At 47.9% G+C, this 23,129-nt stretch overlaps 1 protein-coding gene across 3 annotated transcripts in view; it reads left to right on the top strand.

Moving 5' to 3' along the window:
• SDK2 (sidekick cell adhesion molecule 2) overlaps positions 1-23,129 on the top strand; it is a 495,641-nt gene that overhangs the window by 439,650 nt on the left and 32,862 nt on the right. For all 3 annotated transcript variants that reach the window (XM_075279361.1, XM_075279362.1, XM_075279363.1), the window contains 14 exons: positions 126-273; positions 3,375-3,515; positions 6,342-6,523; positions 6,634-6,749; positions 13,441-13,636; positions 13,856-13,954; positions 17,874-18,065; positions 19,206-19,327; positions 19,405-19,514; positions 19,595-19,745; positions 19,826-20,063; positions 21,254-21,369; positions 21,778-21,967; positions 22,342-22,440. In XM_075279361.1, the coding sequence (XP_075135462.1) occupies positions 126-273; positions 3,375-3,515; positions 6,342-6,523; positions 6,634-6,749; positions 13,441-13,636; positions 13,856-13,954; positions 17,874-18,065; positions 19,206-19,327; positions 19,405-19,514; positions 19,595-19,745; positions 19,826-20,063; positions 21,254-21,369; positions 21,778-21,967; positions 22,342-22,440 (2,100 nt within the window). The remainder of the gene's footprint in view (positions 1-125; positions 274-3,374; positions 3,516-6,341; positions 6,524-6,633; positions 6,750-13,440; positions 13,637-13,855; positions 13,955-17,873; positions 18,066-19,205; positions 19,328-19,404; positions 19,515-19,594; positions 19,746-19,825; positions 20,064-21,253; positions 21,370-21,777; positions 21,968-22,341; positions 22,441-23,129) is intronic.

Here is a 23,129-nt window from a genome sequence, read left to right on the forward strand (position 1 = left end):
ATCGCCTAACTTAAAGGATGGTTCCTCAAAATATATTGCGACCTCCATCCTAGTGATACATGTATGCCCCATAATCTACATGACTATAGTAATGGCTGAGATTGTAGGACTTCTCTCTTCCACAGGTATCCCTTGGTCCGTCCTATTTGCCAACGTGGATCCCGACTATACCTCCCTTGCCGTAAGGAACCTCATCCCGGCTCGCTCCTACCAGTTCCGACTTTGTGCCGTCAATGACGTCGGTAAAGGGCAGTTTAGCAAAGAGACCCAACGGTAAGAATAAAGAATCGGCGCTCGGTGATAAGTCTCCGTGACCTCGCTTTAGGCTCCGACCCTTAGAAACGCGCATGTAATGATTACCCAGAAGGCTCGGCCCGCCGTTGTCTTGCCGGCGAGGTAACGTAAGGTCTGCATTTCTTGTCTTATTTTCATGTGTATCCAGGGAGCCCATTACTCAGGGAGAGACATTGTTAGACATAATCATCCGCTGCACATACAAGTGTTAAACAGAATTTCTAAAAGATCTGGCTGTTCTGATAGATGTCAGGCACTTTGAAGTTGGGTTACCTCCCCAGCAGCGAGAGCCTTGTTTTATTTTCCCGCTTTTATGATAAGTATAAAATTCAATAATTGTGGAGCTTTTCCTCGGTGGATTATCCTGGATAGGTTTTTTTTTTGCAGCTGCACTGAATTCCTGATCTTGTGATTCAGGGTGTCGAGAGATGCATATATTACATGTATCTCTGTAGGATCTGCAAACCTTTAACCCTTCATCTGGCCACGGGCTCAAGACCGCAGATCGCTACTTTTATCTACATCATACAGAAACATTTGTACCGCGATCTAAGGCAGCCATTTCTGTTATAGATGTGACCTCCATGGGAGATTTAGTTCACCCTGGTTAAGTAGCACCAACTGGTGGTGTAACTAGGAATGGCGGGGCCCTGTGGTAAACTTTTGGCTTGGCCTCCCCTGACCGACCACCGTGGAAGACCCTGACTGACTGACACAGTATTATGCCCCATAGCAGCCCCTGCACACAGTATTATGTCCCATAGTGGCCCCTGCACACAGTATTATCCCCCATAGTGGCCCCTGCACACAGTATTATGTCCCATAGTGGCCCCTGCACACAGTATTATCCCCCATAGTGGCCCCTGCACACAGTATTATGTCCCATAGTGGCCCCTGCAGACAGTATTATGTCCCATAGTGGCCCCTGCACACAGTATTATGTCCCATAGTGGCCCCTGCAGACAGTATTATGTCCCATAGTGGCCCCTGCACACAGTATTATCCCCCATAGTGGCCCCTGCACACAGTATTATGTCCCATAGTGGCCCCTGCACACAGTATTATGTCCCATAGTGGCCCCTGCACACAGTATTATCCCCCATAGTGGCCCCTGCACACAGTATTATGCCCCATAGTGGCCCCTGCAGACAGTATTATGCCCCATAGTGGCCCCTGCACACAGTATTATCCCCCATAGTGGCCCCTGCACACAGTATTATCCCCCATAGTGGCCCCTGCACACAGTATTATCCCCCATAGTGGCCCCTGCAGACAGTATTATGTCCCCTAGTGGCCCCTGCACACAGTATTATGTCCCATAGTGGCCCCTGCACACAGTATTATGTCCCATAGTGGCCCCTGCACACAGTATTATGTCCCATAGTGGCTCCTACACACAGTATTATCCCCCATAGTGACCCCTGCACACAGTATTATGCCCCATAGTGGCCCCTGCACACAGTATTATCCCCCATAGCGACCCCTCCACACAGTATTATGTCCCATAGCGACCCCTCCACACAGTATTATGTCCCATAGTGGCCCCTGCACACAGTATTATGCCCCATAGTGGCCCCTGCACACAGTATTATCCCCCATAGCGACCCCTCCACACAGTATTATGTCACATAGTGGCCCCTGCACACAGTATTATGTCCCATAGTGGCCCCTGCACACAGTATTATGCCTCATAGTGGCCCCTGCACACAGTAGTATCCCCCATAGTGGCCCCTGCACACAATATTATCCCCCATAGTGGCCCCTGCACACAGTATTATGTCCCATAGTGTCCCCTGCACACAGTATAATGTCCCATAGTGGCCCCTGCACACAGTATTATCCCCCATAGTGTCCCCTGCACACAGTATTATGCCCAATAGTGGCCCCTGCACACAGTATTATGTCCCATAGTGGCCCCTGCACACAGTATTATGTCCCATAGTGGCCCCTGCACACAGTATTATCCCCCATAGTGGCCCCTGCACACAGTATTATGTCCCATAGTGCCTCCTGCACACAGTATTATCCCCCATAGTGGCCCCTGCACACAGTATTATGTCCCATAGTGGCCCCTGCACACAGTATTATGTTCCATAGTGGTCCCTGCACACAGTATTATGTCCCATAGTGGCCCCTGCACACAGTATTATCCCCATAGTGGCTCCTGCACACAGTATTATCCCCCATAGTGGCCCCTGCACACAGTATTATGCCCCATAGTGGCTCCTGCACACAGTATTATCCCCCATAGTGGCCCCTGCACACAGTATTATCCCCCATAGTGGCCCCAGCACACAGTATTATGCCCCATAGTGGCCCCTGCACACAGTATTATGCCCCATAGTGGCCCCTGCACACAGTATTATCCCCCATAGTGGCCCCTGCACACAGTATTATCCCCCATAGTGGCCCCTGCACACAGTATTATCCCCCATAGTGGCCCCTGCACACAGTATCATCCCCCATAGTGGCTCCTGCACACAGTATTATGTCCCAGTGCCCCGGCCCCTTCAGCAATGTCTCCTACCTGAGCCCTGAGTATTTGTAACCATCTGGCAATCCACTTACCCCCTCTCGTCTCCATACAGTCCATTGGGGTTGTGGCCTGTTTGGAGGCTTTTATCTACTGGGGAGGTATGAACATATTAACGTTACAGATGGCTTCCCGAAAAATAAATCTGTTTTTTTAGTTTTGCCTTCTATTAAGAAGAGCAGAGCGGCTAAATAATATGAATAATCTATGTTCCCAGCCTGAGTCTGACTCTCAGTACTTCCTCTAGCGGCGGGAAGAAACGCGCTTATCTCCGAGGAGCATCCCTGTCGGAACGAGCTCAGCTTTTTTTTTTTTTGCGGCCGCTATAGCTCAGCCACGTTTGATAAATATCCCTGGTAAACTTTTCATTACCATAATGTAGAGTTTCGCTTTATACTTTGTTCTTTGTCAAAGTATCAAGCAGATAAGGGTTTGATAGAACGGGCGTACAACGCTGCGCGGCCGCTATCGCTGTACTCTCAATGTCTGTGTAATAATACTGCCTCTGTGGGTCTGATCCTAAGCTAGTCCCGTCTTTTCTCCACAGTGTGACACTTCCCGAAGAGCCTCCCAGCGCCCCTCCGCAGCACGTCCTCGCCACTGGCCGCACCAACCAGTCCATCATGATCCAGTGGCAGTCACCACCAGAAAACCACCAAAATGGAGTCGTGAAGGGATATGTCATCAGGTAGGTAGAAGTAGCCAATAAAAGGTGAAAGTCTGAAACCGACTTCACCCGAAATGCGGCTGCTCCTTGACTGCATCCCAGTCCTTAAAGGGATCCTATCATTAAAATCACATTTTTTTCTCGATCACACGTAGGAATAGCCTTAAGAAAGTCTATTCTTCTCCAACCTTTAGTTGTCTTCTCCACGTCGTCGTTTGGTAGAATTCCCAGTTTTCACTTATATGCAAATGAGTTATCTCGCAGCACCGGGGGCGGGCCCTAACGTTCAAACAGCACTGGGGCGTGCCCAATGCTTCGAGAGAAATCTCCTGCGCCGCCTCCATCTTCTTCAGGAACAGCCTCTCTGCACGTCTTCTTCCAGGGCTTCCAGATGGCATGTGCAGTCAGCTCTGCCATCGGGCCTCGGGCAGAGCCGACTGCGCATGCCCGCCTGGTGTAAGCGGCCATTTTCTTGTGGCCACTTACACAGTCAGATGGGGTAAGCTGCCACAAAAAAATGGCCATGCACAAGTGCAGTCAGCTTTGCCCGAGTCCCGATGAAGTAGAAGTTTGAACCCAGCTCCGGAAGAAGATGCGCAGAGAGGCCGTTCCTGAAGAAGATGGAGGCGGCGCTGGAGAGTTCTCTCACAGCATTGGGGACACCCCCAGTGCTGTTTGAGCGCTGGGGACCGCCCTCAGTGCTGTGAGAGAACTCATTTGCATACCGACAAAAAACGGGATTTCTACCGAACGGTGGCGCAGAGAAGACATCTAAAGGTAGGAGAAGTAGCCTTTCTTAAGGCTATTCCTACATGTGATCGAAAAAAATGTGATTTTAATGATAGAATCCCTTTAAAGGGATTGTTCAGGATTACAATAAGAGACCCAGAAGAAGAGCGCCACTCTGTTTCATGTGCCATGTATGGAATGGCAGCCTATTATTATTCGATTAAATGGGGAAAAGATATCAGATCTGCCTGGGGTCCGACACCCAGTACCTCCACTGCTCAGCACGCACCAATCTGATATTCCCCTCCGTAAAGTCACGAGGGGAATGAGAGACTTATGCCAATTGCACCATTTCAGGGAAAAAGGCATATATCACGGCTGCTGCAGAGTATTGCACCTATGGGCCATTGTCCTTGCCCAGCCGTCACCAAGTTGATGGTGTGCAAGTGCGTGAGAGCGGTGTAAGCCGTAAAGTGGTGTCCAGTCACCATAGTCAGGCCATTGCTCTGGGCTCTGTCCCTTTCTTTACGTTTTAGGGTTAGAATTAGAATAATGTTATACCTATATGAGCTGCTCTCTGTATCTATAACCTTCATATAACATCACACGAGACCCTGCCTCCATATCGCTAGTCGCATGTCCTGATGAATATGTATAATGTCACACTTACAGGTCAACGTCTTGCTTCACACCTAGATTAGATGGCGTCAGTACAGCAGGATTGTATGTAAAACAGGAATCGTAAGAGAGGAGCAATTTGCCTGGAGACCTGAAGGGTATTAGAGGGAGCGGGGTACAGCGGCGGCAAGTAGGGATTAGTGAGGAGGGGAGAGGGATGAAGAGGTCTTATGAGGTAGGTTTAGTGAGGTCTGTGAGAGAAGGGAAAAGCAGAAAGCTAATGAAAGATGGAGGTGTGAAGATTATTGCAAGTGGTGAGCGGAACACAAGATGTAGAAACAAAGGATCACACGTAAACACTAAGACGCAGGACGCCGAAAAGGACACAGATATGTCATTGAAAAGTCTTAAGCACAAAAGAAGAATAGATGTCATTGAAAAGTCAATACAAAATGGGATTCTGTCCTGCCATGTCACACCCACACCCCAGCTGCTTGTTAAGACAGCTGGCTGCAGCAGGAGCCTCTCCCCTCTGCTCTGGCTGCAGCAGGAGCCTCTCCCTTCTGCTCTGGCTGCAGCAGGAGCCTCTCCCCTCTGCTCTGGCTGCATCAGGAGTCTCTCCCCTCTGAACTGGCCACAGCAGGAGCCTCTCCCCTCTGCTCTGGCTGCAGCCGGAGCCTCTCCCCTCTGCTCTGGCTGCAGCAGGAGCCTCTCCCCTCTGCTCTAGCTGCAGCATGACCCAAAGATCATTAACCTTAGCCAAAGCCCAACTCTTTGGCCATTCGCCACACTACGGTGTATTCTCTGTTACATTCCTACAGGACTGATTATTTCCTGTTGCTCAGACCACCGTGAATTGTTATCCCTGCAGCGCCACCATAGGGGAAAATAAAACATTGCACAGTTTTGATTTCAGCGGGCTGTCCATGTACTGTGTGCACTTGCTATATGCATACTTGTATTAAAGGGGTTTTCCAGGACGTTTCTATTTATGACAAAAGGTAGGTCCTCCATATGTGATTGGTGAAGGTCTGACACCTGGGACTCCCACCGATCAGCTGGTTGAAGAAGCCACAATGTTCAAGTGACTACCAATAACCGTGCTGTACATATCATAAGGGCTATGCTCGGTGTTATACCATATGGCCAATGAACACAATGTCATCAAGCCCAAGAACGATCCGGCCCTAGTAATTCCTCAATTCTCTGCGTGTCCCCTATACCTCCGCCATGGCAGGTTTACCTTACAGTGCAGTATATTGCCAGCCTTATCTGCCGTCACCTACTGAGTGTCATTACATCCAAAGACCTATTTTTCAGAACATCTTCCATACAAATGACAGCCTGAAGGAATCGAGCGGATCGGCTTAGCGAGATAACGCCAGAGAGAATGGTATACGGTGCAGGAGACGAGATTAGCGAGGAGCTAATATATATGTTCATATAGTGTCCGTAGTAAGGTATCCCACATTGAGACGTGTCACCGTTGTCTCTCCGCAGATACTGTCTGTCCGGCTTACCTGTAGACTACCAGTATAGAAACCTGTCCAACCCAGACATCACCAGCCTGCTCCTGGAGGACCTCATTATCTGGACCAATTACGAGATCGAGGTCGCTGCTTTTAATAGCGCCGGACTGGGGGTGTTCAGTCCTAAAGTGACGGAGTGGACCCTGCAGGGAGGTGAGTCGGCCTGGACTGTAGCACGACTATGGAAAACCTGTCATATAATATTTAATGCAAGTCAAGTTTCTTGAGACGTTCGTAGAGTAATCCTATATCTATATTTTTAGTACCGACCGTGGCCCCTGGAAACGTCAAAGCAGAAGCCGTGAACTCCACCGCAATCCGGGTCACCTGGAGCCCACCGAGCCCGCAATTTGTCAATGGGATCAACCAGGGTTACAAGGTACTGTGTCTATAGTATAATTTCCAAAAAAGTGTTTATTTTTTTATAATGGGATTTCAGTAGGGGCGTAACTACCGGGGTAGCGGCTGCCACAGAGCCCGGGACATTAGGGGCCCGGCGAGAGCCACTACTGCTGCATTTTATTTCTTTTCTTAATAGGCCGTTACTGGTTGGTGTTACTCCAGGCGGGAACGGGCCCTATTTACTTACCGATCCTGGCAGGGGCTGGGATCGGTAAGTGAAGCTTCGGACCCCACAAACACTATTATTATACTCAGGGGTCTTTTCAGACCCCTGAGTATAATGATCGGAGGTCTGGGAGAGGTAAGGGAACATAACAAATAGTGTTACCTACCTCTCCGGGCTCCAGACAGGCTTCGGGCCTAGTTGTGTGACGTTCATGACATCACATGATAGTGACCTGCGTCCCAGGTCATGTGACCTCCCGGACGTCATTGAAGATGGCCGACACCACCAAGAACTGCAGCAGAGCCGGAGATAGGTGAGTGACTGTTTTTTTATGTTGGTTCCCCCCCCCCCCGTCTCCAATTATTATACTCTGGGGCATGAAATGACCCCAGAGTGTAATAATTGTTCATGGGTGTTCATTATTTGGCATAATACTGTGTGCAGGGGCCACTATGGGGCGTGATATTAAGTGTGGGGGCCACTATGGGGCGTAATACTGTGTGCAGGGGCCACTATGGGGGATAATACTGTGTGCAGGGGCCATTATGGGGGATAATACTGTGTGCAGGGGCCACTATGGGACATAATACTGTGTGCAGGGGCCACTATGGGGCGTAATACTGTGTGCAGGGACCACTATGGGGGATAATACTGTGTGCAGGGACCACTATGGGACATAATACTGTGTGCAGGGGCCACTATGGGACATAATACTGTGTGCAGGGGCCACTATGGGGTATAATACTGTGTGCAGGGGCCACTATGGGGGATAATACTGTGTGCAGGGGCCACTATGGGGGATAATACTGTGTGCAGGGGCCACTATGAGGGATAATACTGTGTGCAGGGGCCACTATGGGGGATAATACTGTGTGCAGGGGCCACTATGGGGGATAATACTGTGTGCAGGGGCCACTATGGGGGATAATACTGTGTGCAGGGGCCACTATGGGACATAATACTGTGTGCAGGGGACACTATGGGGATAATACTGTGTGCAGGGGCCACTATAGGACATTATACTGTGTGCAGGGGCCACTATGGGGCATAATAGAGCGCACAGGAATGTGTGTGTGTTTGAGGGGTCGGTCAGATTATTCGGCGTCGGTTGGGTGGGGGGGGCCATGTCAAAAGTTCGCCACAGGGCCCTGCCATTTCTAGTTACGCCATTGGATTTCAGATTATTTTTCTTGGACCAATGGAGGATTTTTTTGGAACTTCCCCATTGCGGCCGCTGCCAGGATGAAGTGCATGCATATTATACCTCGGGGCCATTGTCAGATGAGCTGGAGGGTTATAGGTCGTGAAACCCTGCAACTATAATCCATATAGGAGAAACAACTCATTCCAAAAATGTACCAATCTGCATTTCTTTCTGAGGCTTTTATAGTAATCCCCGACTTTACTTCTATTGTTGGAATAATTCGGCGCAATCTGAAAATAGAGCCGGGCAGCGGCAATGACGGCAGATTCCCTGCTGGCTGTCACTAGGCTCCGGCGGTCATAAATATGGATTTCCTCACCATTGTCTTCTCCTATTATCTAGTTGCTTCTGCTCATATTCACCGAGTAGAAGTATATTCAGGGATTGTTGTTTAGGCGACGCCTCGATATATGAGCATGTTCTTCCATACAGCCAACACCGACATCAACCTAAAGAGTCATCCGAGTGGTTTGTTTGGTGAGATTTGGGCCCACGTTGCTTTTTAGGAAAGATTGTACCTGGCCGGTCGCCACCTAGTGGTGCAGATTGTAGAAAGTTAAGTTTAAAGGGGCTTTTTATAGGGCATGACTTTTGGATAGGTGATAAATTTTAGATCCAACACCTGGCACCCCTACTGATCAGCTTTTCAGAGTGGCAGCAATGTTCAGGTGAGCACCGCCAGGCGCAGTGGTGTATATAGTATAACATCGAAGAGGTTGCAGCGATCAGCTAGACACTGATGCCTCTATACACAGCTGATCGTGGAGGTGCTGGGTGTCGGACTCCTACCAATCTGATATTGATAACCAATACTTAATATTTAAGTCTTGCAGAACGCCTTTAAGATTGGTACCATTTTGTTTAATGCCGGCGTCCTCCTTTCTCCACCCCAGAGATGTAACTTGAAGCTCCTAGTGCAAAGTTTGCAATGGGGCCCCATTACCATTGTAGAGAAGCTTTGGTGTCTGTCCCTTGGTTAAAGGACGTTTCAGGTTTAAATGGGTTATCCATGAACAGAAAAACAAGGCTACTCTATCCAAAGACAGCGCCACACCTGTTCATGGGTTGTGTTTGGTACTGCAGCTTAACACTAGTATAGCAAATGAGTCTTAGCTGCAATACCACACACAACCTGTGGATAAGTGTGGCACTGTTGTACAAGAAATAAACCACTTTCCACATACAGTACAAGCCACTTAAAACTATTCGCCTTTCCTTAAAATATCAGAATGACAGGATCCGGCTCTCTGCAGTGCTGACAGTCCGCTCTCTGATATTAGTGTTGTCTCCTCTTCTTTGTTTACATTGTACACCATCCACCTAGTGGCTGTGCAGGGTATTGCAGATTGTCCTACTCAAGTGCACAGCCTTGGCTATGGGTCAAACCTGCACTGAGTGACATGGGTGCCAAGGGGTGGAGGTGCAGAGGGTGCAGATTCACTCAGGCCCTGCAATCTTAAGGGGCCCTTAAGGTCTTTATCCAATATTGGCAAACCACTACAATGCGTTCACATCTAAGTTGCACCAGTTGTCCATCCTTTGCAGAAATCCCAAATTAAAAGTCTTGCAAGCCCAACATCTGACAATGCAGATGTGAATGTTGCATACACTGTGTACAGATTTTGCAGTGGGTCCTTGAATTTCCTATAAGATCTCTGAGTCTGTCCCCTGTCATCTGATGTTACGGAGCACAGACGGGTGAAGCCCTGTAACACATAGAATTCGGCCATCTTCCTCTCGGTCTTTGCAGGCCGCTCTAGCCGCGGTGACAGATGCGCCGACTTCCCCAAACTCCACTTACTTTTTTGATGCCAATTAATTTCTATATTCATTTAGCCTAGAATTATTGTTATTCAATGCAGGGAGGGCCGGGATGGCCTAATGGCCCTGTGATTACTTCCCATTGCAATTAATCAGCATTTACATTAATTAAACTCATTTACATGAATCCTGTACAATGCAGACTCTGCATGTAATTGGCCGAGGACGCGATGGCGATGAAGATATTTAACATCCATATTAAATTGTAATTAGTATTTCTGATTAGGAAATCCCATTCTAGAATCGGCGTCTAATGAGCGGCTCTTGGCCTGTTCAGTCCTGGCGGTTCTACAGCTTTATGTGTCTCGTAAATCAGGAGATAACAAGCACGCAACGCTTTGCTGGTTAGATTCCATTAAGGGATCAGACAGGACGATCGGGGGGGATGAGGGAGGTGCGGAGGAACGTTTCCTACTCCATGTACCTACCTTGTGCTATGTTATATGGCAGTGGGACCCTCGGGGCCCCCTTAGGGTTCAAGGCCCAGTGGCAGCTGCTACTTCTGTACCCCCAATGGCAGAACTGAGTCACTGCAGCCTCGATCCTATAGAAGTGAATGGGAGCGGACGTGCAGTACCTGGTCTGGCCACTACATACAGAACGGAGCTGTCTGCTTCCGCTGCTGAGAGCAGCCAATCGGTGGGGGTGACGGATGTCAGACCCCGCCAATCTAAACCAATATTTGCAGCTGAAGATTTGCTACAATTGTTTCCAGTCCAGGCAAGCTATCGGGGTGCAGGAGAGATTTGGATGACTGGATACAATTGTACCAAACTCTCAGCTGTGATAAGTATTGGTTCCTTGCAGGATGTAAAGAAGAATACAGCACAATGCTAATATACAATAATGACAGTATGGATCTGTGTGCGGGGTGCGTTGCCTCCTTCCAGAATCTCCTATTTATAGCAATGCACTAGAATAAATCCAGCCTTCCCTAAACCCTGGGTGTACGTGCCCCCGTGCGGTAAGGGTTAATAGACCACCCGACCCGCAATCCATGTCCAATTCATGTTTTCACCTAATATTATCCCCCATTCCAGAGGGAAATTTCCCAAGTGCGGCCTAAACGGTGAAGAAACAATAGAGAGCGTTCTCCGTACTACTCATGAGCCTTATATATAACGCAGATATGAACTGCACTTGCTGCAATAAACTCTGCATTGTATACAGGGCCCAGGAGTCTCTCCGTAATTGTACAATTTATGTAGTGCGAGTCCATTTCATTACCCCGGTTTGCCGGGGCGGCCATTCCTTATTACAGCACTGACATCTAGTGGCCGGCGGCGGTGACGGCAGCGTGGGCCTCCTGCCAAACTTACTCAGTTGTCCTTGTAATGTAATAATAAGATTCAACAATCCGCCTAATGCAGCTAATCTGTTACTGGGAGTCAGGAGGAGCAGCCGAGCCTGCAGAACGCACATCTCTGATAAACCGCTGTCTGGGACGGGAACATTTAACAGATTTTGTTTATACAGTCCAAAAACACTGCATTATGTGGCGGTGATGTGAGGATAGCGCAGAGCACCAGAAAAAGTAGCGATAGAGAGAAGGCGAAGAATCCTGCAGGCGGCAGCGGCCGACGTCTCGGTATATAGAGTATACAGATTTCCCGGATTTCTTGTGACCGTCCCCGGTAAAGGAATCGTTCGATATTGGGAGGAGGGAGGGAGCAGGGTCCTTGTTCGTTACCCCTATTGCTCTCTGTCCTACAACTCCCAGCAAGCTCTGTGAACGGTTCTGGAAGTGTTGCATGCTGGGAGTTGTAGTTTTGCAACAGCAAAGTATTTTGATCAACGCCAACTTGTTGGCATTGTTTAGAATTTCGGTGGCCGTTCTGCAAACTTGTGGGCATGGGTGAGAGGTAAAAGGTATGGAAGGAAGGGGCGCCGTGGCCATGATCCTTAATGAATATGTCTCGCTGTGTCATAAGGTTCCCAAAAGTGTGAGCCAAATCCCAGTGATGTCCCCATAACAATGACGGACACAAGTGTCCTATAATAGTGATGGCCATGGTGTCCCTATAACAGTGATAGCCACAGGGTTCCCATGATAGTGACGGCCATCACATCTCCTTAACAGTGACCCCATAATAGAGATAGCCACAGGGGTCCGCATAACAGTGGCAGCCGCAGTGACCCCATAATAGAGATAGCCACAGGGGTCCCTATAACAATGGCAGCCACCGTGACCCCATAATAGTGATAGCCACAGGGTTCCCATGATAGTGACGGCCATCACATCTCCTTAACAGTGACCCCATAATAGAGATAGCCACAGGGGTCCCTATAACAATGGCAGCCACCGTGACCCCATAATAGTGATAGCCACAGGGGTCCCCATGATAGTGATGGCCATCACGTCCCCTTAACAGTGACCCTATAATAGTGATAGCTACAGGGGTCCCCATGATAGTGACGGCCATCACGTCCCCTTAACAGTGACCCCATAATAGTGATAGCCACAGGGGTCCCCATAGCAGTGGCAGCCACCATGACCCCATAGCATCAACAGTTGGTCCCACAACAATGACAGCACAATGGCCCCTCTAATAGGGGACCTGAATGACGGAGAACCCGTCCACAAAAAAAGCAGGATGTCCACCGGTTTTATACCGTGCAGGACTTTTCTCTCCGCCGATTTTAGGCAGACTCCAACACAGATGTGAACTGAGCCTAAGGGTATGTTCACATCTAGGAATCTGCCCCGAATCTGCCAAAGATCGCAGCAGGTTGCAGAAAAAAATAGCACAATCTTGCATGAAGTCAATGGCATCTGTTTAGAAGCGCTGACTCTGACACATGTTTACGTGTCAGAATGAGCGGCGCGATACTCCGTGGGAACGGAGCCTTAGACTGCAATTTTATTAAGGTAAGTGATAGCAGTTTGGGGTTGTGTAAGGAGAGGCCCCGCTGTCAGTGACAGCTGGAGGAGCGGGCCGAGGAGGAGGAGACAATCCAGGATTGTGCTCTTAAGTGGCCGGCAAAGGCTTCTCAATAAGGAAGATGTTGTACAGAAGATGAAGAGATCCAGAACGTCTGTGACCAGCTCTTTGTGGATTCATTATGAAGAGTCTTCATGTAACCAAAGAATCAAGAGCCACGCGGCTCGACACGCGTCAGCGACTGCGCCTGCACGAGCATCTGCTGGAAATCGCCTGCTCAGGGCTGCTGAATTTGTTACAGATTTTTCACAATGTGTTTATCATTTGCAACTTTGTTGTTCCACAAACAATCTTAATATGGACTTCACCCTTGTGCACTCGGAGTACTAAGTAGAGATTAATATTAGGGATAATCCCGATCTATATTAACCCTTCCATCAGAAATACCGAGTAATAGGATGGGGATACAAAGCAGGAGGGAAAAGGGGAGAGGTCAGCATGTTTGCACCCACCCTGGCCACCCCAGGATAACACCTTTACAAAGTGACAATGTATTGTGCCGTATACATCTGACCTAAGAATTTCTCCCCCACAGCTGATGGCCTGGGACCCAGTGAGAGCAGACGATCTAATGGTGGTCACGGTCAGACCCAACTTCCAGGACAGCACCCATGTCGGCTTCGTCACTGGCTTACAGAAGTATCACAGCTACCTGACCTCCGTTCTGTGCTTCACCACCCCAGGAGATGGGCCCCGCAGCCCTCCACAGCTTGTCTGGACACACGAGGATGGTACGGACGTGGTGCAACAGATATAAGATGCAGGGCGACCTAAATTCAATGGGTGACATGGGACAAACATACAGTGAAAAATTGCTCTCTTTGCCTATAGAAACTATTGGCACCACAGACATAGACACGTATCAGTGACCACTCTTGTAAATGGGGGGTCTGGCGATGGTTTTGCAGATGTAATAGATCCTAAATTCCCTCTCCTTTATGTCATTCCAGTCCCTGGACCTGTGGGCAGTCTAAGCTTTGATGACATCCTGGACACATCCCTAAGAGTGACCTGGCAGGAGCCCACCGAAAAGAACGGGATCCTCACTGGTAAGTTCTATGACGTGGGGAGGCCGACAGATGTCACACGAAGCTCCTGGGCCCCATTGCAAAATCTGTACCAGATTGCTGAGCTCCTTATATTGGGAAGAGACCTCCTAGGGCCCATCGGAAAATGAAGAGGTGATGAGGCAGACGTCCTCTTCAGGTTCCTTTAAATTCTTGGCCCGGCTTTCGGTCGCTGATGAGCCCAACCCCTGGTAAATGGGATTGGTGGACACCACAGAATCCGAGGCAGATTCTTTCAGTGTCCTGCACCGATCTCTGAGAATCAGAAGCGTCCTGCTTGATCTTGCCGCGGATTCTGTGGTTAATTCATCCGCGAGACTTCCCACGGACTTGGCTCATTCCTCTAAATTTTCAGATTCTGCCACAAAATCAGCTCCAAATTCCATCAATTCATTTCAATGGGACGCAGATTCTTCATCTAGGGTAAAGGCGCCTTGCTTCTGGTGGATTTCGCCTAATAAGGTTCCAGTCACATTGGCGATTCATTTAAAGGGATTGTACCATAAAGATCAAATTTTTTGTTGATCACACGTAGGAATGGCCTAAAGAAAGTCTATTCTTCTCCTACCTTTAGATGTCTTCTCCGAGCCGCCGTTCGGTAGAAATCCCGGTTTTCGTCGGTATGCAAATGAGTTCTCTCGCAGCACTGGGGGCGGTTCCCAGCGCTCAAACAGCACTGGGGGCGTCCCCAATGCTGCGAGAGATCTCTCCAGCGCCACCTCCATCTTCTCTCTCGCGTCTTCTTCTGGCGCTGGCGTCAAACTTCTAGGGCAAACCAACTGCACATGCCCGCCGGCCACAAGAAAAATGGCCGCGTACACAGTAAGTAAGCAGCCATTTTCTTGTGGCCTGTGGGCATGCACAGTTGGCTTTGCCTTGAAGCCAGCGCTGGAAGAAGACGCGTGAAGACCCCGTTTTTGAAGAATATGGAGGCGGTGCTGGAGAGTTCTCTCGCAGCATTGGGGACGCCTCCAGTGCTGTTTGAGTGTTGAGGACCGCCCCCAGTGCTGTGAGAGAACTCATTTGCATACCGATGAAAACTGGGATTTCTACTGAACGGCGGCGCGAAGAAGACATCTAAAGGTAGGACAAGAATAGACTTTCTTAAGGCTATTCTTATGTGTGATTGACAATGGTAGAATCCCTTTAAGCGTCCATCTGAGTGACTTTTACATCCAATACAACAGGCCGCTGACGGAGCCCACTAAACTCAATGAGGTCTGGTGGCTTCTGTTCCGCTTTTTAGTGCTCTGTGCCTCCGTTGCTCTGGTCTTCCAGCGGATCAGGACAATGGAGACCCTGGTGCAGATGTAATTGTAGCCCAGGTCCACCAATACGCCAGGCTCTAAGAGCTTTGAGCTATTCCTCTGCTGGTTATTGTAGTCCGCCCACAGCTGCAGATGACAATGTTCAAGGGTATGTAACATCTAAGCTGTATGGTAAGGTGATTTATTCCAGAGTAATATGACAAAATCCAATTCAGAAGATAAAAAAAAAGGTGAAGATAAAGCTGGAAATGTCACTTCGGCTTTGACAAATGTTCAGGTCAGAAACCCGCGGCTCTGCAGAATATACTGCGCCTGTATAAGCAATATACCTGACCCCCTATTGTGGCCGCTGGACACTGGACTGGCAGCCCGGTGGGGCTAGTAATGAATTTCCTGCATTTCATCTCCCATCAATCTGACACCAGAGAACACTGCAACAAAGTGTCCCAGAATACATGAATTATATAGAGGAGCATTTCTAAAAATGTTTCTGTACGACAAGCAAACAAGCAATGTATAATGATTGTAATCAGCGAGACGTAGAGCGCTAGGTGCGAATAAATCCACAGACTGTAATAACCGTCTGCTGAGACTGGCATGCCGCAAACGGAGTTCATAAATCACCAGCGTGCGCCCACTTTCTCAGCCAAGCGTATAATATTAGCATGTTCTAATTCAGGACCAGAGCAAGGATGTCTGCAGGCCCACAGCAAAGTATTGTGAAGGACAGATATTAGGGAGTGTATAAGTAATACCGCCATATAGTATAGTGCCTAAATAACAGCTGAGCACGGTGTATGTGTCTATAGAATATCACCATATAGTGTATAAATAATACCGCCATACAGTACAGTGCCTAAATAACAGCTGGGTACAGTGTGTGTCTATAGAATATGACCATATAGTGTATAAGTAATACCGCCATATAGTACAGTGCCTAAATAATAGCTGTATACAGTGTATGTGTCTATAAAATATCACCATATAGTATATAAATAATACCGCCATATAGTACAGTGCCTAAATAACAGCTGTGTACAGTGTGTGTGTCTATAAAATATCACCATATAGTATATAAATAATAGCACTATACAGTATACAGTGCCTAAATAACAGCTGTGTACAGTGTGTGTCTATAGAATACTACCATATAGTGTATAAATAATACCGCCATATAGTATAGTGCCTAAATAACAGCTGTGTACAGTGTGTGTCTATAGAATATCACCATATAGTGTATAAGTAATACCGCCATACAGTACAGTGCCTAAATAACAGCTGAGCACGGTGTGTGTCTATAGAATACTACCATATAGTGTATAAGTAATACCGCCATACAGTACAGTGCCTAAATAACAGCTGTGTACAGTGTGTGTCTATAGAATACTACCATATAGTGTATAAATAATACCGCCATATAGTATAGTGCCTAAATAACAGCTGTGTACAGTGTGTGTCTATAGAATATCACCATATAGTGTATAAGTAATACCGTCATATAGTACAGTGCCTAAATAACAGCTGGGTATAGTGTGTGTCTATAGAATATTACCATATAGTGTATAAGTAATACCACCATACAGTACAGTGCCTAAATAACAGCTGTGTACAGTGTGTGTCTATAGAATATTACCATATAGTGTATAAGTAATACCACCATACAGTACAGTGCCTAAATAACAGCTGTGTACAGTGTGTGTCTATAGAATATCACCATATAGTATAGTATAGTATAGAAATAATACCGCCATACAGTCTAGTGCCTACATAACAGCTGAGTACAGTGCGTGTATATAGAATATCACCATATAGTATAGAAATAATACTACCATACAGTATAGTGCCTAAACAATAGCTGTATACAGTGTATGTGTCTATAGAATATCACCATATAGTGTATAAATACAGTAATATCACCATATAGTATAGTGCCTACATAACAGCTGAGTACAGTGTATGTGTCTATAGAATATCACCATATAGTATATCAATAATACTACCATACAGAATAGTGCCTAAATAATAGCTGTATACAGTGTGTGTCTATAGAATATCACCATATAGTGTATAAATAATACCACCATACAGTATAGTGCCTAAATAATAGCTGTATACAGTGTATGTGTCTATAGAATATTACCATATAGTATATAAATAATACTACCATACAGTATAGTGCCTAAATAATAGCTGTATACATTGTATGTGTCTATAGCATATCACCATATAGTATATAAATAATACCGCCATATAGTACAGTGCCTAAATAATAGCTGTATACAGTGTGTGTCTATAGAATATCACCATATAGTATATAAATAATACCGCCATACAGTATAGTGCCTACATAAAAGGGCCTTAAACATCTACTCACCATAGAGTGCAGTAAAACTACCGCTATATGTAAGATTATTATATGGTGATTACTTATAAGGGTTCTGGGTTTTTTGTGTTTTATACTGAATGCCGGTGTCACTTACCTGCAGGCTACCTGATGTTCTGCTTGTCAGATTTTGCCACAAGTAGAAGGGGACATTTTAGGAGCCCTATCATGTTCATGGTCAGGGGGCAAAGCTCTGCTGGGCGTTACCATCTTCACGTGCGGCCATCTTTGTGTCACTTGTGTTTTGCAGGATACAAGATCTCCTGGGAGGAATTTAACCAAACCAACACCAGAGTGACTCACTATCTGCCCAACCTCACCCTGGAGTATCGGGTCACGGGCCTGACGTCGCTCACCACCTATACCATCCAGGTGGCCGGCATGACCTCCAAGGGTCAAGGAGCAGTGGCCTCCTCCACCATCTCATCCGGAGTGCCGCCAGGTTGGTATGGTGACGGAGTTACTAGAAAGGCTTTATGTCTTGTTCCCGCCACTCGGCGCTGACATTGTCACAGTGACTTTGCTTTTTGTGCGATTTTCCATTAGCTGAGGTACTTGATAGTATAATTGTTCTCTATTACAAAAGACTAATCTGTCATCAGCTCTGCGGCAGCGCCTCACCTCGCCATCGCTCCCATGCCGGCCAGGATCGCCCAGACAATAATAGTAATTAATTTTGGGCAAGCACTGCCTGATGACACGGATTAGTACGGGGCTTATTAAAAGAATCCCAGGGGCCGCGGTCACTCAGGAGTCAAAAACGATGCAAAATGTCGATTTTATAGGAACATATATGGTCAAAAGTGTAGTAGAAAGTCCTAAGGACCCTTCACCGTCTGCACAGCCTTCCACACTTGGATTGTTTTTCTAGTCCCTAGCCCTTCTGAGCAATCAGCATTGTTAATTTCAGCATCAGATATGCTAATTAGGTTCCCTACTGTCAGGTGGGCGGTCCTAGACCACCCGTCCAAGCTCAGGACCAGACAGTAGAGAGCCTTGTTTGCATACTGGGTGCTGAAATTAACGTCACCCATTGCTCAGGAATGGTGGGGGCTACAGAAAAAATTCCAATGGCTCTGGAATCAGTGCAGCAACACTTATCGAAGGATGCAAAGAGGTGAAGGTGGCGAAAGGTCTTCTTTAAAAAATCTGCAAGCTGTCAGTGAATGGTAAGATGATCCCCGCACAACTTTCACTTTTCAAGAGCAGAATGCGGAATGAAAGCTGCGCTGTGATTGGTTGTTTTCTTTCATGGCGATGTCGACCAAGGCAAGGTAAAGATCACAGTGTAGCGATTAATGTTGCGTCGTGTCTCACAAGTAGCCATGAATGTGGCACAATCATGGCAAAGGACAAAGTCACAACATAACCACATCTACTTTCTTAAGATCTTGGCCGAGTCAATGTACAGCCCTGGCCCAAATCTCACGTGGATGATCCCATCCTGACAGTTCTAGGTTGAGGCTGGACTCCATGTTGCGGTAGTGTCTTACAAGGCCAAGAGTAAAAACTGTATAGTACGTCTTGCAAACCCTTGTGCCAAGACGTAGAGGTTGATGTGCTGTATGTTGTCGTCCCACAGAACTGCCGGGAGCTCCAACCAATATCGCCATCACCAACATCGGGCCTCGCTCTGTCACACTGCAGTTCAGACCGGGTTACGACGGGAAGACGTCCATCTCCAGGTGGCAGGTGGAAGCCCTGGTAAGGAAACTGGGCGCAAACCTTAATACAGTGAATACTTTGTGGCTTCTTTAAGTAACCTCTGACTTCTGTCTAAGGTTGGAACACAAGGAGAATCTGAAGACTGGGTTCTCATCCACCAGCTGGCCAATGAGCCCAATGCCCGCTCCATGGTGGTGCCAGGGCTGAATCCTTTCACCTTTTATAGGTAAGCCAGGTCTTGGTGGCCATCTAAGAGGAGAGATTCTTATGGGGCTCGTATACATAAGAAATTCTATTTGTCTTTAGTTTCCGCATGCGCCAGGTGAACATCGTGGGCACCAGTCCACCCAGTCTAGCTTCCAGAAGGATACAGACATTGCAGGCTCCTCCAGACATGTTTCCAGCCAATGTGACCCTCCGTACGGCCAGTCAGACCAGTCTGTGGGTGCGCTGGGTGGTAAGTGTGGAGCCAAGTGATTGGTTACGTGGACACAAGGTATCGCCTCCCATCTTCTCACCACACTTTACTTCCTGCAGCCTTTACCAGAGATGGCGTACAACGGTAACCCAGAATCTGTGGGCTACAGGATCCGATACGTGAGGACCGATGGGAAAGGGAAGTTCTCCACCCACGTCATTCATGACCGCATCGAGAGGGAGTACACCATTGAGGATTTGGAAGAGTGGACGGAATATTCGGTGCAAGTTGTTGCTTTTAACACTATTGGGTCTGGGCCGTGGAGTCCCGCGGTGGTGGCGAGGACCAGAGAGTCGGGTAAGTAGCCATATTAGAGTCTGTGATCAGGCCTGACTTATACAGACATAAGGCAATGTATGTGGACTATATAGCAGGGGTACACACTAGGAGTATCCTCATATATACACCTCATATACCACTGTTTATGTATACACTATGGATGTGTTGCTGGTCTTTGGAGAAGTCTCCTGAACTGTGTGTGTCTGACACCATAACAATCCCACTAATATTATAAGTTTGTGGGTTTGTGTGTTTGGATGTTTGTTCCTCAATCACGAAAAAACAGCTGCACGGATTTGGCTCAGGTTTGGCACATACCTAGATTGGCCCCTAGAATGAAACATAGGCTGAGTCTTATGCCGCGAAATGCTGCTAACGCCGAATTAGTGTCCACGCGATGCTAAAGGACCCGAAATGACATCATCCCAGGTCCTTCAGCCGCGCTCCGCTACGTTCGCGGCATAGTCTGCAAGCGGGAGAAAATGGCGGCGACTACACACTCCAGAAAGTCGCAAACATGCTGTCTTGCTGTGCAGGGCATGACATGTGCGTCCAGGTGTGTTACATGTGTGAGTACCCCGGGGGAACCTAGCGTTCGAAGGCGGGGGGAGCCTGGAGGCGCGATGGAGGAGGGGGCACAGGAAAGGAGTTTAGGGGGCCTGAGAGGAGCCTGCGGGGTCGCGGGAGAGGACCATGGGGGTGCGCGCAGGAGGAGGGACCACACAAGGTGAGTTTGGGGGGGGGGCAGGAAAGGGGTATGGGGAGAGGCCTGCGGGAAAGACGTTTGGGGGGCATGTGTGGGAGGACGGGGCCACGGGAGAGATGTTTGGGAGGCCCGGGGCGCCGTGCGGAAGGGGGGGCATGGGGGAGGGGTTTGGGGGTACACCGGGCCGCGCGGGAGAGGAGTTTAGGAATTGGGGTGGGGAGCAAGCAGGAGGTGGGACACAGGACAGCGGTTTTGGGGGGGAGTGGGGCCATCCAGGAGGTGGGTGCACACCAGAGGGTGGTTGGAGGGTGCACGCAAGAGGTGGGTTGGGGGAGCCGACACGCGGGTGGAGGCGGTTCGTCACCAACTACTACCTGCAGACAAAGTTGTGGAAAAATGCTAATAAATATATATATGTTTATAATAGAATAAATGAAATGCAGATATGTTAATTACCATAGTGACATATCCATGTAATTGTATGGCTGCTTCTTGTCCTCAGTTCCATCCTCTGGGCCCAGCAATATCTCTGCTCTGGCCACAACCTCAAGCAGCATCTTGGTTCGCTGGAGCGAAATCCCAGAACCGGATCGGAACGGACTCATCCTGGGTTACAAGGTGAGGACCCATATATTAGTATACATATCCAACACCCAGGAACCCACCAGTAAGAGGATTGAAGAGGCCACGGCATTCAGGTGAGCATGATGGCTCTTCACTGAACACCAAGCACAGCACTGTACATAACGTTGCGGCTCAGCCCATTCATTTCAATGGGACTGAACTGCTGGTGACCAATAACTTTGACCTCTTGGTACAGATAAGGGGTCACAGTGATCGTGTGCGCTGCGAAATCTTCATACAGGTGTTGTGTGGGATCATTACACTATCAAATAACGTACCTTATCATTGATATGGTTTGATAAGCAGCGGCCTAGGAACACGGGGTCATTGTGGGGTCTGAAGTCCTGGTAGTAGAGGATTCTTTTTGCTTATTTTTGTTCCTTTTTCCCTTCTTTTATACAGATTCTCTACAAGGAGAAAGATTCAGACAATCCTCCTCGTTTCTGGCTGGTGGAAGGTAATGCCTCGCGAAGTGTCCAGCTTACCAACCTGGGGAAATACGTTCTTTACGAAATCCAGGTCTTGGCTTTCACCAGAATAGGGGATGGAGTGCCGAGCACACCGGCCATACTGGAGCGGACCCTGGATGATGGTAAGTAAGGCCGTGTCCTATAGAATTGCGCCGATCGGAGAAGTAATCCCACATCATAGCATCATAGATCGCCCAGTCTCCTGATTCGGTTTGGCCCAGGATATCCGGTTGACGTACAGACCAGATTTTCCAGTCTGCATTCACCTTTGTGCATGGGGCCGTATAAATGCATGGACTGTATATGAGATGGTGGCATTATTTGCGTTCTGGGCTATATACTGTATACCTGCAGTATACATACAGTAGTGCAGACTTTCTCTTAGCTCTCCAGATGTCATGTATCTTCTGCAGGATACGGTTGTAAGTTGAGTGAACTCTGTATGAAGCGAACACCACCAGATGTTTCGCTGCTTCATGTTTCTGCCGGTTTTCAGTTCCAGGTCCCCCGGTGGGAATTCTGTTTCCTGAGGTGAGAACAACCTCTGTGCGCCTCATTTGGCAGACCCCGGCTGCTCCCAATGGAATCATTCTAGGTAAGAACCATTACTTTTCACACTTAGATTATTTTGGGATCTGCAACAGGTTCTCCAGACGTCAGAAATTTGTGGAAAGTGAGAAGAGGATGAAATTTCTAATCTCTAGGCCTCATGCAAAGAGCCTGTAGCACAACATGCGGAATCTCTCCCTGCCGCTCTGCAGTACGGCGCTGTCTCCGTATGACGCCATATTCCTGGGTAGAAGCAATGATTGTAGGAGAAGATATGTGACGGGATGACAAACTGGTTATCTTCTTACTGATTTATAGTGAAAAAACCTCTATATAAAAGTGGAGGTATAGCATGGACTGAGATTTCTATGGGTGCCCTATTATATATCTGTACAATACTCTGTGCACATGGGCCTCGTACAGAGGGTGACTAGAGACGAAAAAAATATGATAAGTCTACAGGCACACAACCAGATGAAAATGTAGGAGAATATGGATTCCAAAGTAGGAATTCTGCGCCCTCCAAATATAATATACTATCATCTGCCCGCGACTTCGACTGTGGGTTGGTGTTGGCGCTGAGCCGCTTATATTTAGCCAATTGCCTGCTCCCGCGTCTCGGCTCTGCTACATCGCTGCATATACGCAGCATACTCAGTTGTATGTACATCTCTACATATGGAGAGCGTACTCAGCGGTGCTACAGCGCTGCCTAAGCTCTGCTACATCTGGCCA

The sequence above is a fragment of the Leptodactylus fuscus genome, chromosome 6, assembly GCF_031893055.1.
Source record: "Leptodactylus fuscus isolate aLepFus1 chromosome 6, aLepFus1.hap2, whole genome shotgun sequence".
Taxonomy (NCBI): domain Eukaryota; kingdom Metazoa; phylum Chordata; class Amphibia; order Anura; family Leptodactylidae; genus Leptodactylus; species Leptodactylus fuscus.